We start from the raw sequence: 19075 nt of genomic DNA, 5'->3' as shown, positions 1-19075 counted from the left end.
ACCTGAGATTAGCTCTGCAAATGCATTCCTGGATGCTGACAATGTCAAGTTCTCTCCTAATATCCTCATTTTTAATATGATATTTCCATTGATGCCATCTATTCATCCCCTAATTTTTCTCAGGACTCTCATATCTGCGGTCTCTAGTCTTTGGTCAAGTTTTACTTCTGATCCAGCTCTCAGATCCATAAGTTAAAATTGGCTTGAATATTGTCTTGTATACAGCTAATTTAGTGTTTTGGCTAATTTTTCTCTAATTATATATATATATATATATATATAAATTTATTCAGTTGACTGCCTACCATACCAGCTTTGTTGATTCTATTGTCTATTTCCATATTTAATTTATCATTTTCACTAAAAATCGTGCTAAGTATGTACATACTTACATCTATAATCTCTTGTTATCTTCACAATGTTATTTTCATTAATTCATGCCGGGCTTTCTCTTTATTAGTTTCCCTTTTCATAGTGAATATTTATACATAACCATTACTGAATTTAACAATCTCAACAAAAGTATATTCCATGCTATTTTATATGTTACATTGGTATATATATGATTGTACAGAAGGTAGTGTATAATATAATGCCATTCTAAAGTGAATTTATTTGATGTTTTAGGTATACAATGGCTCACATTTGGGCCTGTCCACCTAGTGAAGGAGATGATTATATATTTCATTGTCATCCACCAGAGCAAAAAATTCCAAAACCAAAGAGACTACAAGAATGGTATAAGAAAATGCTAGACAAAGGAATTATTGAGAGGATAGTTTTAGATTATAAGGTATGACTTGTATCAGAATTTGTTTAATGCCATCATCATTACCATTTCTTGTTATGTACTTATTACCACTTCCAGGGTGTAGAGCAGGGGTTCCCAACCTTTTTGTTTCCTAGAGCACATTCTAAAATACCGATAGGGCGACGGGCACCATCTATTTTTTCATTTTTTCAAATTTTTTGAATTCGTTTGTTAAATGAATACATACAAAGTTTACATTATAATCAAATGTTTTATTACTTAAAAGTTTACATTATATAAAAATTTAAATATATATATGTAAGTTAGCGTGATCTTTGGCATTGCATTTCATTGGCTGGTGCTTCATAATTAGGAGAATACGATGATATTCCAGTTCTTAAACTGCAATGAACAACTTTGAATGCGCATCTATTTTACATTTTATGCATTTAATACTCGTCATGGGTCATTAACGCATGCGTCATATAGTATGCCATGAATTGTTCTTTGATTATTTCAAACTATATGGCACATGGTTGAACAGCGGCGAGCACATACAAATTGGTCGACGGGCGCCATGGTGCCTGCGGGCATAGGGTTGGGAACCCCTGGTGTAGAGGATACAGTGGTACTTCTGTTGTGTCCTCTTTACCCAGGTGGTACTGATACTGCTTGACCAATTCATTAATAGTTTTCTTTTTCAATCTTTGTAATGATTTCACTACATGTCACTTGGTCAGAAAAGTAATCATGTTCAAATCTCACCTGCGATGAGTGGGTCATAGCGAAGTTAACTATTACTATTCTGAGATGTCAGAATCTTTATCTCTTGATCAAAATTGAATTTCTTGCACTCGAACGAGTACAAGAAACAAGTTATGTTCAAAGTGGGAGAATGAAGTAACTAATATTAATGATGTAAGGCAGGATAGTGAAAGGAGTGAATGATAGTAGATGAATATGAATGAGAGCAGGAAGGAAGGAAGTGGCTGAAGGTAATGTTGATGATGTGGTGACAGTGACGATAGAAATGATGTACTTATGGGTTGAAGTGAGTTGTATAGGGTAGGGTTTGTCAAATGAAAAGGAGGAATGTAGTGTGCTGTCATCTGCAGAACTGTGTATTGGGTTAGAGGTCAACTGAAGTTGGTCATTGATATATAGAAGGAAGAGGGTCAGTGAGAGAACTGAGCCTTGAGGGGACCCCGGCATTAGTTGGATGGTGAGAGGATAGGGAGCTGTCTACCATCACACATAGTGCGCGTCCAGGCGGGAAGCTAGCAGTCCATCTGCAGAAGTCCTGAGGCAGTACAAATGATGGGAGTTTGCTTAGTAAGCTGTTGGATTGTGATAGAGTGGAATTTTATGAACTCCTATCTTATCACAATCTAACATGCTTTTCCAAACAAAAAAAGGGAGATAAATACAGTAAATTGCCTCTAAGTGTAGAATAAGTTATATGTATATCAAGTGTGTTCTGTTATGAAAAGATTAAATAAGTATATATTTTGTGCCATTCGCGAATGAGGTTAAATTAATATTGAAAATGTAAAACATCAGAGCTTTATAAAATATAAATGGCACAGCTGTGTCGCTTTCTTACATTTACAACTATTTTCAACCTTTGTGCTATATCTCCGTAATGCACTCTATCGGGTAACACCTCTGAGGGACAATGATATCTGACACTCTGACAAATCTGACACTCTGATACTCTGGTACTGCCTCGAGATCGAGGCAGTACCAGAGTGTCAGATTCACTCCTCGTAAAACACCAAGAAATTTATTTGTTTCGCTGCGCCACTTAGCGCTATTAGATTATTAATATTAACAACCAAGAGGTAATCTCAGGACAGTACTTAATGATACCTATCAACTCTGCAGACGTGGCCATAATATACCTGTTTCTAATATTCCGCATAGGTTCGCAATAATATTTTATAAGCGGTGCATCGGATTCCAGAAATCACAGAAAGTCTTTGTTAGAATCAAAAGCAAGGTTTATTAATTCTCAAAAGTAGATACGCTTAATAACATTAATTCAAATCCCATCTTAAGGGAGATCCATACAAAGCATAAAACATTCAAACACTACTATTATACTTATAACATATTATGTAGCAGCTATCTAAAGTAAAAACTATATTAACACTCTCTAATGCATTATTTATGTATTATTATCATGGTTATTCCAAAAACTCCGTAGCTCTGTCAGACTACTCAAGATAACATTCATATCTTTCACAATCTCTTTATAATTTGTCAATTCTTCACTCTAAACATATCCTTAATTTCATTCAATATAAAAGCGAACTTTAACACATCGACAGACAATAAAATTAAATTCAATATCCTTCTAAAGTGATAGCAATACAACCTTATCCTATATCATTAATGTTCCTTTTTTTTTTATAACATATTAACATGGCACAAATCTTTCATTCATATTCAGTGAAACACAAACAAAGTCTACTTATCTTCCTTTATGGTTCTTTATGGCATCATAGGTTCACAGGAAACTGGCCTTCTGTGGACAGCCGGACTTGCTTCTTTTCGCGGAGAATATGGCTGCCAAGACCTGTAGCTGCCTATCGGGGTCCCTCCGATACCGAGGCACTCTCACCCTACGCCACCACGAGAGAGAGAGGAACACCCAGGAGATCCAGGAACAAAAAGCCTTGTTTCAGGGTCGCATGACCCTTATATTTCCCTCTTTTCTTCTCGGCGTTTCTCGCCCTATTCGATGTCCAGCAAACTCTCACGTGCTATTACATCACAGGGTCCATCCTCTCCCCCGCTATCGCACGTACGCGAGGGGGCGAGCTGCTCCCTCGCATACGGCTCTGTAACCTTTGGACTCGACTCCCCCCCCAACAGTTGAATTTGTATTTACATTCTATAATTCTTTTATACATGTTATTTTATAAAGCTCTGATGTTTTACATTTTCAATATTAATTTAACCTCATTTGCAAATGGCACAAAATATATACTTATTTAATCTTTTCATAACAGAACACACTTGATATACATATTACTTATTCTACACTTTAGGCAATTTACTGTATTTATCTCCCTAAAAGCATGTTAGATTGTGATAAGATAGTTCATAAAATTCCACTCTATCACAATCCAACAAAGCCTTTGTGCCAGACTCGGTCAAAGGTTTTGGAGATATCAAGTGCAACTACACTACTTGGGATTCGCAGATTTTCTCAATAGCATTTGTCCAATGATGGGTGATGTATGAGAGTAGATCTCCTGTTGAACAACTTTGGCAGAATCCGTACTGGTGGTCACTTAATAGCCGGGTACCTTCAAGGTAGATTAGGAGTTGAGAGTTGATGATTTTCTCCATTACTTGAGATAGGACTGAAGTGAGTGAGATAGGGCAGTAGTTAGATGGTAGTGATTTGTCACCCTTTTTAGGAATTGGTTGAATATAGGCCGGTTTCCAGGTTTTGGGATATATACCAGTGTAGTAAGAGATTGTGTACAGCTGACATAGGATAGGAGTCAGTTCAGATGCACAGACCTTCAGGATAATTGGAGGAATTCCGTCTGGGCCAGGAGATTTTTTTGTGTCTAATTTATACAACAGATTTGTGATGTCTTTTTGGCAAAAGGATATAGGGGGCATTGTATGTTGGGCAGTTGGAATGACTGGAGGGCACTTGCCATTGTCAGTTATGTGTGCATTGGAGGCAAAGTGTGATTCTAGGAGGTTAGCTTTTTCTATGGGTGATGTTGCAAATGAGCCATCTGGATATGTTAGAGGTGGGAATAGTGTAGGGAAAAAGTTACGGCCAATTGCCTTGGCAAGGGACCAAAAGGCATGGCTGCCATTTGGACAGGCTGCAAGCTTCCTGCTTTTTGCCTGTTCAAAATCTGTTTTGGAAGCATTGAAAGTTTTCTTGCATTTGTGTCAGGCTTCAGTGTAGGCATTGATTGAGGATGGGGTTCTTGATTTGAGCCAGTTGTGGTATGCCTGATTTTTCATTTGTACAGCCTTGGAACGTTTTTTGGAGAACCAGGGTTTAGTTAGGGGATGGGAGGTCTGAGTAGTGTGGGGAATATATGCTTTCATGCCAGCGAGGATCACTTTGGTGATGCGTTCGGTACATATGTCTGGACTGGAAGACCGGAAACAATAGTCTAACCATGGGAATGAAGCATAGTAGTCTCAGAGACTGTCCCATTCACTATTATAATGCCAAACTATTGTGTGGGAGTAACTGTGTAGGCATTGTTGCATGGGGGAGGAGATGAGCACCATGTTGTGGTCAGAATTACCAAGGGGGCTTACTACATTTACTGCATGTTTGGAGGGGTCATTAGTAAGGAAGAGATCTAGGGTATTTGGGGAGTGGTTTGGGTTATCTGATATTCTGGTCGGGTTTTGAACAATTTGCGTGAGGTCATTAGTTGCAAATGTTTCAGCATCTCTGCCTGCAGGATCTGTATGACTGGAAGAGGAAAGCCAATTGGTGTTATGGACATTGAAATTACCCAGGAGGATGATTTCGCTGTTTGGGGGAGTGGGACTGGAGAAAATCAACTTTTAAGGAGAGGAAATGAAAGAGCTCTGAGTGATTGATAGTATTAGGAGAGCAATAGAGACAGCAGATGAATTTGACTGAGTGGGGGGAGGGATATCTTCAGCCAAAGAAGGTTGAAGTCGGGCGATTCCAAGCTAGTTGTTCTCTGGCAGGGTATGTCAGAGCGGATATATGCACAGACGCTGCCCTTAGGTCGAAAGGAGTTAAATAGTGTATAGTTAGGAAGGTTGAGATGAACAGTGCTTGGGGGAGGTGAGATTTGAGTTTCAGTTAAAAAGGGTAGGTGGAGTGGTAGTGGATGCTGTTGAGGTTAGAGTTGAGGCCACGGATGTTGGTGAAGTGGTTTTGTAAGGTTCTGTGAGGCATGGATTTGACCCCAAGGGTCCTGCACGTTTCCTATGCGGTGCCTGCATGCTGGTGTTCTTGGTGGCTACTGATGTCACTTGGTTTTTGTACTAGTTTGGATTGTTTGTAGTTTATTACCAAACTGTTGTCCATTTTGGCGTTTTTCTTCTAGTTGTTTTTGGAGTTGGTGTCTTTGTTCTCTCTGGGCAAAGATTAAATCAGTTCGAGCATGTATGAGCGACTGGGGGGCAAGTGTCCTTTAGCTTGTTGTTTATTACTGTTGTTATAAATTTGGTTGTGTTTATTAGTGAGTCACAGGTCACTTTCACTAGACGTGGATAGTTCCTTCCGTCCTTTCTTTTGTTTATGGGTACAATACGATGGCATTTGACAATGTTTCTGGGATCGAAATTGCATTCTCCTGCAAGTTTGCCGATGTCTTCTTTTAGGGATTTACCGTTTTCTGTCAGAAAGTTCAGAATAACAGCGTTGAGTTTCCTATTTTCAGCCTCAAGTGACTTGTGTACCGATGATGTGATTAGTTCACGAAGTTCGTTAGCAGGCACGGGCACACTTACGGTCAGGCGGTGATCGTTGAGTATCTCGAGCTTAGTTTCCAACTTTCCTATTTTGGAGGAGACGGTATCAATCACAATATTAAGCTGCTGCTCAAGGTTTGTGACTTTTACCTAGGTTTAGTATCTGTTTTACGGAAGGAAGGCACATCCTACAGAAGTAGGGTTGGTTTAGATCAGTGAAAAGCTTGTGCACCGATTCATTTATTTTGTGCAAGAAATATGTATCCAGTTGCAGCAGAAATCGCACAATATACCTTTTTTCCTTCTTTGCCTTCGTTTTCACAGCTGTGGCACTTCATAATGTCATTTGGTTTGTTGGTGAACGGCGACGCTGTGCTGATGGGACTCGAGGTTGTTGTCTTCTGTTGCTGGCTTTTGTTGCCGCCATCTTTATTTCAACGGTAGGCATAGCGCTTTCACATGGCTGTTTTTTAGTTGTAAAATATAGCAGATTTAATGGACTATGGGTGCTCAAGAGTATTACTGCAGTAGTCAGCTGCTTTAGCACCTTCTGTTTCTTTTCTGTTTGCTGCTTATTTTATATAAAAAAACACTTGCAGTTGCTCTAATAACACATCGGATGCTAAAAAATACTTGGTAAGAGCTTGAGTATTGTTTTGACATCTGTTGAACTACAAAAGGTGCCCGCTTTTTTTTTTTTATTGAGATATATGTGCATATTTTTGGATACCTCTAGCCTGGACAGACACCCTGTATTATGTGTGTGTGTGTGTAAGATAGACTGCATGAAAGTACAACTCATGACCCTTTTTTTTTTAAGTAAGCCTATGGAAGAACTTAAATTTCCTGCTTGTTATATGTATTTAATACCCCCAATTTATTTGTCTGGTTCTAAAAACAGTACTGTAAATGCCTTACAGGACTCTAGATGCTGTGTAGAGGTAAGATATAAAGAGGCTCATTGTTGAAGTATGTTGTGTGTATAGTGCTAATTATCAGAATGTATATCTAAGTTTTGTTAATATAGTCATGTTATACATGCAGTGCTGTTATTATGGGAACTTGTATATGTAAGTTAAATAACCTAGTTAAACTACATATATGAGGGTGGTCTGAAAAGTTCTCAGCCTAACAACGAAAAAACAAATTTATCATTTCAAAATTTTTATTTTTCAACATAATCTCCCTTAAGACCTAATACATTTATTCCAGTGCCATTATTCCATCCCTGTAGTGGTTCTCAGTAAGATCTGCAAAATATCCCTCTACATCTGCAATCACCTCTTAATTTGAAAAAAAAAAAGCTTTACCAGCGAGGAAGAGTTTTAGTTTTGGGAAGAGATAAATAGAAATCAGAGGGAGCCAAATCTGGGAAATAGGGTGGATGTTCCAGCAATTCATAGTGCAGATCCCTTAATTTTCCCATTGCAAAAAAACTCCAGTGTACAACTTTAATAATGGCCCATGCAAAACAAGTCCAATGGAGTCGTATCCAGAGATCTGAGTGGCCAGGCAGTTGGGCCTCTTCCAATCCAACATCCAGGCAATAGCCATTCTCGTGTCATTTTTGCACATGCACAAATATTTCCCATTGCCAAAACACCTTTGTGGGCAGGTGCATTGTCGTGATGAAAGATGATTTTTTTTTCTTCTGCAAACCAGGTCTTTTCTCACGAATTTTTTCATCTAGTCTGGTTAAAAGATCAGAATAATATTCCCCGGTTATTGTTTTACCCTTTTCAAGATAATTAATAACCAAAATGCCTTTAGCACCTGAAAACACCTTTCCTGTTGATGGGAACCGACTTTGTCTTCTTTGGCGCTGAACAACCGGCTTCTGTCCACTGTTCCAACTGTTGTTTGGATTCTGGTGTGTAATGGTGAATCCAAGTCTCATCCATAATAATAAATTGAAGCACAAAATCAGTTTTATTCTTGTTAAAGCATTCCAAGCACTGCTCAGAGATTTTCATGCGAGTGTGTTTTTGATCTGCTGTGAGCAAGCGCGGCACCCATCCTGCGCAAAGCTTTTTCATTTGCAATTCCTCATGCAAAGTATATCCTTCACGTTCTTTTGAAATGCCTATAGTCTCAGCAATTTGACTCACCAGTCATCTGATACCATATTGTACACTTGATCAATGATTTCTGGTGGTGTTACACTTTTTGGACATCCTTCATGTGGATCATCTTCAAGTTTGGTGCGATCACATTTAAACTCGGCAGCCCATTTACTAGTTGTCGAAAATGAAGAAGAGTGCGCATAAACTTTTATGAACTTCGAATGAATTTCTTTTGCCGTTAAACCTTCTTTTACAAAGAATTTTATAATTGCACGATACTCAATTTTATCCATTTCAAAGGATACAGACTACATTTTTGCTTCAGACAGCTGTATAAAACTAAGTACTTATAGGATGACTTCCAATTTCACATGGATGCTTATGACAGATGTACCAACTTAGGGAGAAAAAAAAAATCGTGCCGATAGTGTTGCCATCTATGGTCGAGGTTAAGAACTTTTCAGACCAACCTCGTATCTGTTCACTCCCATAATTTTTCCCAGAACTATGACCTATGTGATCTCTCATCTTTTATCAACTGTTTTATTTCTAACCAAATTCTCATATCTGTTTTAAACATTACCTTGTATATAAATGCTACTAGTTTACTGTTTTGGCTAATTTTGCTCATTTCATATAAATTTATTCAGTTGACTTCCCACCACTTCAACATTGCTAATTCTGTTGTCTATTTCCATATTTAATTTTCCTTCACTAAAAATTGTACCTAAATAGATGAAATATTTTACTTGCTCTATAAGTTCTGCATTGAGAAGGCAGCTGATGTTTTTCATGTTCCTGCCTATTTTTGCAGTATTTGTCTTTATTATTTCTGATTTTCTTGCCAAATTTATTGCAGTAGTTATTTGCTTAAGAGTCTTGAGGACGTAAACTGATTTATTTAGATGTTGAATATCTCCAGTTTTGATTTTATAATTGATCCTTTACACAAGAGGTTGAAAGACCTGTATGCATATCAGTGCCATGTCTGGGATGCAGATGAAGAGTCAGAAGTTTGTCGAACTGTTTTTTTGAAGAGTTCCAGGTTGTATCTGATTGGAAATTCTTGTGGTAGGCTGTACCAGAGAATGGAAGTAGATGGAATAAAAGAGGAAGAGGAGAGCCAGGTTTGGTGTATCTTCATTTGCACAGTAGAGGGATGCTGGGCAGCTGTTGGTCTTTTATTATCAGGTGCAGCAGGAAGTGGTGCAACGATAGTTGCTAGTTCAGTGAACCATTGCTAATTCTATTGTTTATTTCCATATTTAATTTTCCTTCAATAAAACTTTTACCTAAATAGATAAAATATTTTACTTGCTGTATATACTATATATGATATTAGTGGGACTTTTTTCTTCATAATGTGATTCTTATAAATGAATAAGTATTAGAGATATTGCACCATTATTTACACCTGATTTTACATCAAACCATCATCTACCTTCAGTTCTAAATGCTGCCTTACAACTTAAATACAGACTGTATTAGTCTTGGTATTGTCTCATTTACACCATATAATTATTATTTTAAAAGCTTTCCTCCTGTCATCTTGTCATATGCCTTTTCCAGATTAATAGATTGATATAGTTTGGATTTTTCTACTCTGTCTTAAAGTGAAAACCTAATATTGACAACCCTCTATTTGGGCTGAACCTTGCTTGCTCTTTACAAAATTTCATGTTGACAATTTTTCTAGCCTCTTCTTAAGTATGCTTACATAAATCGTAACTGAATACGCCTCTCTAATTTTTACGTTCGGTGTTTTTTTTTTTTTTTTAATAGATGGGAGCTATGAGAACTCTTCTCCAATCATTCAGAATTTGACCTTCTGAATTATGCAATGTAGCCACTATAATCATTTTATACTTCTGTACATGAAGATTTCTGCCTTGAATATCATCTACTTCAGCTCTTTTTCTACGTTTCATTTTTGATGTTTTTTTTCTAACTCAAGTACTGATATACACCTGATTGCATTCCTCTTGAATATTTTCTGCCACTGTTTTTCATTCTGTCTCTTGTTTCATTTAATAATCTTTCAAAGCAATTACTCCATACAGTGAAAAGTATATACGTTCAGTTTTTAAGTCACCTTTATCATCTCTAATTTCTTTTATGGCACTTATTTATTTTTTCCTTAGATTCCAAGCTTCTTCATTACCCTGTATGTATAACGTTTTGCCATCTTGATTATATTTATCTGCCATAATCTTACCAAAGCCCTTCATTTGACTTTTGGAGGAGATCACAAGAAAGATTGAAACAGTTTGGGTAGTAGCCTTCCCATAATGCATAGTATAATCACCTGAAAGGGAGTGTGTTATGCATTAGCAGATACCGAGACAATGGAAGTCAGTAGTCTCTGTACACAAATAGTCTAGTCATAAAGATACATGAAAACTTTGCTTACACTTGTGTAAAGATTTATAAGAATATAATTTGTCTGATATAATATACCTTTTAACCAGGCATGTTTCCTCTGTCTGGGTTCATTTCTGTTTAGATCTCCAACAGAAACCACCCTTTTCTTTGTCAACAGAAGCTGCCTTCTTGAATGAGAAAAATGACTCTTCTTCCTTAGCAAAACTTTCTTTGCTACTATAATCACAAATAAGTCATTATCCAATACTCCATTTTGATAAGTTTAGTTTAATCCTTTATCCAAGTGTGAGCAAACAAAATTTGCACCTGAAAGTATCTTCAGAACTGGGGTAAGATAGTACAACACCGAGCAACTCATTGCAAAGGTGGAGAAAGCTCTCATCACTTCTATCTCATCTTAGTATCTCCCATAATGCAAAGCACATCTCCTTGCGGAGATGTGTAATGCTATGCATTAAGGCAAGGGCCACTATCCATACCGGTTTCGACCTTTGAGGTCTCGTCAGTGGGAGCCAGGCCCAGTAGCGGAGACACCAAGACAGAAGCAATGAGAGGTCATACCAACCTATAGGAGTTGCCAAAGGGTGTACAACCTTATTATTAAATTACTTCGAATTCAGAGAAAAATGTTGAGAGTTTATTTTTCACTTGGTTAGACTATAATAAGTTTAGTTTAATCCTTTATCCAAGTGTGAGCAAACAAAGTTTGCACCTGATAGTATCTTCAGGATTGGGGTGAGGTAGTACAACACCGGGCAACTCGTTGCAAAGGTGGAGAAAGCTCTCATCACTCCTATCTCATCTCAGTGTCTCTCATAATGCAAAGCACATCTCCTTGCAGATATGTGTAATGCTATGCATTAAGGCAAGGGCCACTACCCATACCGGTTTCGACCTTTATTGAGGTCTCGTCAGTGGGAGCCAGGCCCAGTAGTGGAGCCATCAAGGCAGAAGCAATGAGAGGTCATCCCAACCTATAGTTATACATCTCCTTGCAGATATTACACATATCTGCAAGGAGATGTGCTTTGCATTATGGGAGATACTGAGATGAGATAGGAGTGATGAGATCTTTCTCCACCTTTGCAACGAGTTGCTCGTTGTTGTACTACCTTACCCCAGTCCTGAAGATACTTTCAGGCCCAAACTTTGTTTGCTCACACTTGGATAAAGGATTAAACTAAACTTATTATAGTCTAACCAAGTGAAAAATAAACTCTCAACTCCATTTTGATGTTCGCACACATCACCATTCAACATAATACTCATATTTAGCATTGAATGTTATAGCTACTCCTTCCTTTCCCCAATAATTACTCCCTGAAAGTAATGTCACATGTTTGTTATGTGTTAGAAGAATCTCACCTGTTTGTCTTTTTTGTTTTGGTAATACCAATTATATCAACATGCTACTTGTCTAATTCTTCTGCCTTTTCCACTTCTTTTCAATTAATACTTCATATGGTGTCTATTTGAATTCTGCTTATGTCGAGTTAGTGTTTATTTCCTATTTTATATATCTTTCTTCTCCATAATTTAGTGATAGATTTAATTGTCATGCTGCTCTCAAATTATTGCATGCAAATCAAAGTAATTGCTATGTTCTACAGACTGAATTGGGGCCACCACATAATAACAGGTTTAAGTACATCTTTTTAAGTACCTTCCTCTTTGGAAAGAGTACTTTTAACATAAAAGTAAATCGAGATTATTATAATTTAGAAATTATATTCTCAATTTCCATTAATAGAAAGGATGAAATTTTATTTTATCCTCTATATTTATGCAACATTTAAAATGCTACATAGACAAATAGTATAGCTACTGTGAAAGACATATTGCAAGAAAATGCTGGGGGAACAGGTTCAAAGCTTTGGAAAAGGTATTAACAATGTGTCATTGTTTTCATTCCCAAGAATGAAACTAGGAAGGAAACTCTTCTCCTATAGTTCACTGTATTATTTGTATTTAACAAAATCAAAAACTAATTAAAATGCTTCAAACACTCTTTCATAAGATAACTTTAAAGTCTCAGTAGATAACAACAATGCTCTTTGGATGGAAAGTCTTGGGTTCAAATCTCATCCAGGATGCAAAAGGTCTTTCATCTTCAAAAAAGGCTCTTCATATCATAGATGGGGAACACACACATCTAAAGGGCAAATTATCAGGTCTCATAACAAGATAAGACTGCTGAGATGGCAGGGTTTGCCTCCTGGAAACTCCTGTTTTTTTTTTTTTTTTTTTTTTTTTTTTTTCCTCCTTGCAAAACAAACTGATCATGGGAATATGTACAATTTACAGGTATGGCATACTATACAGATAGGATTAACTGCCCCGTCAGAGTATTAATAATTTCTCTAAAGCCATGTTATTTGACTGTGGCAGGAGCTTAACTCATACTGGGAAGCTGGGAAAATATCTTTCATATGGTTTATGAAATATATGTATATATAATGAAATAGAGGATATTATGAATCCACACATGTTTTATAGTCAAACATAGAAAGAAAGCGAAAAGTTTTCAAAATTACCAGAGAGTTTATTAGAATATAACCTTCAGCATTGGAGTTGCCTTGATTTGCTTTATCTAAGACACTGACTCTGTTATCTTATGAGAGAGTGTTTTAAGCATTTTAATTAGTTTTTGATTTCGTTAGAATACAAATAATACATTGAAATATAGGAGAAGAGTTTCTTTCCTAGTTTGTTTCATTCGTGGCAATGAAAACAATGACATATTGTTAATACCTTTTCCAGCAAAGCTTTGAACCTGTCCCCCAGCATTTTCTTTCAATATGTCTTCCACAGTAGCTATACCATTTGTCTATGTAGCATTTTAAATGTTGAATAAATATAGAGGATAAAATAAAATTCTTTTATATTCATCTTTTATTAATGGATTGATTAGGTTTTGTTGACCTGACAGCTATTTCAAACTATTGATTGAAACAGCTGTCAGGTTTCACTCACTTCTGTTGAATACCATAGCAATCGTATGTCAGAAAGTTAAATTCATCACGAGTAAACTCTCTATAGGTACATAATCAAATAGTATAGATCCGAAAGGCTACCATTTTTGGCATAATTAAGATATTGAAATTGAGGATATTATGAAACTACAGTTAGACCCCGAGTTATATAACACACGACTTATGTAAATTCACAGTTATGTAATAAATCTACTAACGTGTATGAACACGTTTGTGGCTTTGCGCAGGTGTCACTGCTAGTTTCGTTGTTTTTTTACCCTTAAAATGGAATGCAAACACAAAATCCCAAAAATGAAAAATATTAAAAATGGAAAATATCTGATTAATGGCAAAAAAATTAATGTAAGACAGCGGTATGAGTAGCCATCGAACATTTTATTTATGTATGTAATTTACAAATTTGACTTACATAAAATTCTAGTTACGTAAAGGTTTACGGAACGCATTACGTATGTAACTCAGGGTGTAACTGTACTCATGTTTTATAGCTAAATATAGAAAACAACTTAGTAATTCAAAATTTACCAGAGAGCTTATGTATCTTTTAGCATCGTAGTTACCTTTGCTTCCATAACTTAAGACATGAACTCTGCCCAAGGAGCCCATATATTTCCTTTTTATTGGTGCACTGATTGGGTTCACTGGCCTGACAGCTGTTTTGAAGTATTAGTTCTCATCAGAGACCAGACAGAAACCACAGGCTGAACTTTCAGGTTTCTTTGCATATTTCGCTATGAAACATGGACAGATTTGCAGTATTTCCATTTCAGTATCTAATTATGTCAAATTGAACCCTTCCAGATCAGTACTTTCGCCTGTAGCACATTAGTGCCATGAGTGGGATATTCTTTTCTATTTTTATTAATTTTATATGTTTTTTTATTTATTTACCTAATCTGGAAACCTTGTTCTAGAGACCAAACATGGATCTTTTGCAAGCAATATCAGTCCTTTAGCAAGCTGGATAGTAGTCTCACACCAGATGATGAATTTCATTTAGGTTTTAATGATTTACTTTACAACAGATTAATAGAGGTGTTTAAAATTAACAATACAATTTTTTTTCCCCTCAGTGATTCATAGTTACAGCCATTTAATAACACAGTCTCTCATAATTGGGATCTTTTATTAGGATATTCTGAAACAAGCAACGGAGGATAATCTTAAAAGTGCATCGGAATTGCCATATTTTGAAGGAGATTTTTGGCCTAATGTATTAGAAGAAAGTATAAAAGAGATTGATCAAGAAGAGGAAGAAAAGCGAAAAGCAGCTGAAGCATCTGCTGCAGCAGCAGCTGCTGCTGCTGCGGCTGTTTCAGAAGCCAGTGGAGATGGTGAAACAGAGGGGCTTGATGTAAGACTGATTTTTATTATATTGTTACAGTCAGTATTATGTAGTTAAATTTTTAAGCATTATGTGTTAAAATGGATTTTTTTTTAACTTTTAAATGTTGTTCATTTTTAATAAATCCAGTACTTTATATATTATTAACTTAGCCATTATGCTGCAATGAAATGTGATGTTAGCTCTTGTATCATAACTAAGTCAGAAGGCAAGAATTATTAGTGAGGAAATATACATCAAAAGCAAAAAGAATTTGACTGAGCTCAATTCAAGATCAAAAGTCCAACAAATAGTCTCCATCACTGCTCAAGCACATTCTAGTCCTTTCTATTATATTTGCCATGCTCCTTCTCAAAGATTTTTCTGATGGTCTGGCAGTTTTGGTTTGGATGTTAACTTTCAGCTCTGCTATAGTTGCTGGTTTGTTTACATAACAGTTTCCTCCAGATACACACACACACAATCATCAAATCGGCAAAGCACACAGGCTAACTCAAATTTCATATATTTTGAGATTGTGTAGTTTGGAAAAAATCTCTCAAAATGCTTATTGTTGCTCAAGCACTGGAAGCATAGCATCATCCTGTTTGAACTACATATTCTTCAGAGCTAATTGTTCTTGCACTAAAAATTTTTGCTATCCTTTCTTCCAGACCATCATTACTGGGATGCAACACCCTGCTACCATGTTTGCCATACAGCATGACCTGTGGACATCAGGAAAGGGAATCCTGGTGGTCTTGCACAACTTTGGCCTCTGCTTCGGCAAGATGGGCAGTCCAGAATGGCTTGGCCTGAATCAGTTGGCTAGTGGGCTTATCTGCAAGGATCAAACAGTGTTGCAGTAAGTCTCTCTCACCCAGCAGTCAATGCTTGGCAGTGAATGGTCATCCATGGTGGGTGGAAAAGTTCTGGTGAAAAAAAAAAAAAAAAAAAAAAAAAAAAACAGAAGACATGATGACACTGTAAATGTATGTTTTTCTCTTCATTCATGTGAAACAGACAAAAATTCAACAGGGAAAATGTCATCCCTCTTTATTCAAAAGGGTTTAAGACGCAGGATTTACCAGAACAGTTAAACTATGATCTGGTGATATCCTTGTGGAAACATTATGATAGCAACACCCAGAAAAACTACTCACTGCAATGCCAATGGGTGGAATACTAGTTACAGTAACACCTCATAAATTGTTAAACTTTTCTAGAGGAATAATATCAGAATCGAATCTTCTTGATGTTTCAGATGAAATATATTCAGAGCTTAAAGATCAGGGAGTGACTTGTATGAGGCATATCCTGACATGTAGAGATGGTCACCTGGTTCTGACCAGGACCATCATCCTTACTTCTGATACACCTAAACCTCTAATATCTGTAAAGGCAGGGTATCTCAGGTATCCTGCTGGGCTATACATCTCTAATCCACTGAGATGTTTTAAATATCAGACATATGAGCATGCCCAAACTGCCATGTGCCCAATGTGGTAGTATACAGAGCATGATACAAAAATCTTTCTTTGCAAAGAAAGCTAAGTGTGTCAACTTTCAGGGATATCATCTAGCCTACTCCTCTGCATGTCAGAGGTGGAAAGATAAAAAATGAAATAAAACGAAACAAAATTATATCAGGATGCAAAGAGCAATTAGTCGCTATCACCACACTTATCCTGAAATCTTATGCTGAAAAGGTGACAGTTAAGAAAATATCAATAGCAACTCAAACCCATACCTGAATAAATATAAGCCTGACAAAGGTAAGGTAATTCTTCAACATATCAAAAATTGGCTAAACCTACAAAGCCAAAATGACAGAAAAAGTTGTACAGTTGAACTGTCTTGGGTTTTGCCATAATATTGATGGTTATCAAAGTTCTTCTGCAGAAACACAAATCCTACTGTTTCTGTCTGCAGGAAACCTTAAGGTTAGAGTCCCCTATTAGGGAATCGAACCTCAAGGCATTTTAGCATTCTTCGTAAGAGGACAGAACTGGAGATGGTCCAGCTAACATAGTGGACAACCATACTCCTTTCCAACATGTCCAGTTTAATACTGTTCTGGAAGCAGTAACAATTTACATAACTGTGGGATTTCTTATTAGAGTGTTTTGTTTATTTATTTACATGAAATTGAACTCGATAATATAACTGCCTCAACCCATACTTCTCATGGGTGACTTTAATGGACGCAGTGCACTGTGAGGTAGCACCGACATGAATGGACAAGATCATATCGCGAATGCTAAACAATCACGACCGCTCCCTTCTTAAAAATAGTCAGCACCTTTTTCCATATACCTGCCTGCTCATATTCTGAGTAGATCTAATAGTCTGTTTCTCTACCATTTTTCCACTGCTCTTTTGGGATGTTGAAAAGAACATCCCTGGAAGTGATAATTTTCCTATTATTTGCACCATGTCTTCACAGGAAGCATGTTTTCCTACACTCATCTCATGACTCAATAACAGTTGTGTTTACTCTTGCCAGTTGACAGGGGTAAGCATGGCTCTCATTGAGGCAGACATTGTAATACACGCTAAATAGAGCTCTGGTTCTGTTGGTCAAATAAGATAGCCAATTTAATAACTTTGAAGGATAGGTCTGGCACACATCCTTATGTGGATGATCCTGTAGAGAGAAGAATGCTGAATGCTACTCTTGGAAACACATGGAGTTAGTCACCTACTCTGGTATCAGACAATTAAGACCACTGTTAATGACATTGTTATAGTTGGGAGTGCCTAAAAGCTTCCCACCATGTCCCTATGCACACAGTCTCTAGAGATTAACTTTCTGACTCTCCAGTGATGGTGGACCATTAGATTGGGTTGTGGTCTCTTTTAGGGTAGAATAGTTAAGTAGGTTAAGGAAGGGGGAGTGCCTAAAAGCTTCCCACCATGTCCCTATGCACACAGTCTCTAGAGATTAACTTTCTGACTCTCCAGTGATGGTGGACTCATTAGATTGGGTTGTGGTCTCTTTTAGGGTAGAATAGTTAAGTAGGTTAAGGAAGGTAGTTAAATTAGTATGTAAGTTAGCTATATATGTTAGAGTGGAGTTCATGTGCTTGGTCAAAGTAATATCAAATTAAGGTGAGCATTTGAGTGGCTGAATTAGCCCCAGATTTGACCTAGTATTAGTAGTACCATCACTGCAAAAAACACATAGCTGATTATCCTGAGACCCTCTAATTAGATGGTCCTTCAACAGATTGCATGGATATCTTTGCTCTCCCTTGGGATGATAAAACAATTAAGGCCATAGTGAAGTGGCAAGATGCAGAACTTTAGATTCATGCTTCACATGCATTGAGAACTGAAATGCCTCTAAGTTTCAGAACCCCATCTAACCACTACAGCAATACCATTCATGCCTCACAGGTTGAAAGGCAGCACTAGCTAAAGTTACTTTTGTACTATTACAGTGTGATTGCTCTGGCGATGCGACCATTAGAACAGAAGTATTAAAGTAGCTGTTCAGACCATTATGAAGACACTGCTTCCTATGTGACGTACCATTCAGGTGATTGATATGTAGGCACCAAATTGTCTGCAGTACAGCCTTTGAACTATCCTATTGTGATCTATTGAGACTTATCCTCTGGGTCACTGGATGAGTGAGGTGAAGCAAAGTGGCAGTATACTGCAACAGGAGCAGCAACATCTGCTCACTGAGAAGGTAACTGTAAAAAAAAGTGCCAGTCAGGATGTTGACATGTATGTCAATCCTGCCTTCTCACAGCTACAATGTTCCTGAAAGATATAAATTACTCTCTATCTCTTTAGAGTGAATCAAAGAGAAAAATCTATATGGACTCACTCTTGAAGATGGCCAAAAATGGTCCCACTATATGAAAATCCTCTTATTAAAAAAATAATGGAACATGCACTACGGAAGATCAAAGATGCTTCTAGACCCTCTAATTAGATGGTCTTCAACAGATTGCATGGATATCTTTGCTCTCCCTTGGGATGATAAAACAATTAATATACCAAGTACTCCAGAGGGAGTGGAATTTGACAATGTCTTGGATATTTTTCCGGAAGAAGAAATGATAAATACTGGCCATTCACATTTGTTAGAAGAAGAAGAAAAAAAATC

At 37.0% G+C, this 19075-nt stretch overlaps 1 protein-coding gene across 4 annotated transcripts in view; it reads left to right on the top strand.

Moving 5' to 3' along the window:
* nej (CREB binding protein nejire) overlaps positions 1–19075 on the top strand; it is a 481376-nt gene that overhangs the window by 365949 nt on the left and 96352 nt on the right. For all 4 annotated transcript variants that reach the window (XM_090394332.1, XM_090394330.1, XM_090394331.1 and 1 more), the window contains 2 exons: positions 628–793; positions 14764–14985. In XM_090394332.1, coding sequence (XP_090250458.1) covers positions 628–793; positions 14764–14985 — 388 coding nt within the window. The remainder of the gene's footprint in view (positions 1–627; positions 794–14763; positions 14986–19075) is intronic.

The sequence above is a fragment of the Typopeltis vanoorti genome, chromosome 6 (assembly GCF_054136105.1).
Source record: "Typopeltis vanoorti isolate ZY-2024b chromosome 6, IOZ_Tvanoo_1.0, whole genome shotgun sequence".
NCBI classification, from domain to species: domain Eukaryota; kingdom Metazoa; phylum Arthropoda; class Arachnida; order Uropygi; family Thelyphonidae; genus Typopeltis; species Typopeltis vanoorti.
The sequence above is the reverse complement of the archived record's forward strand: the minus strand, read 5'-3'. Positions and strand labels throughout refer to the sequence as shown.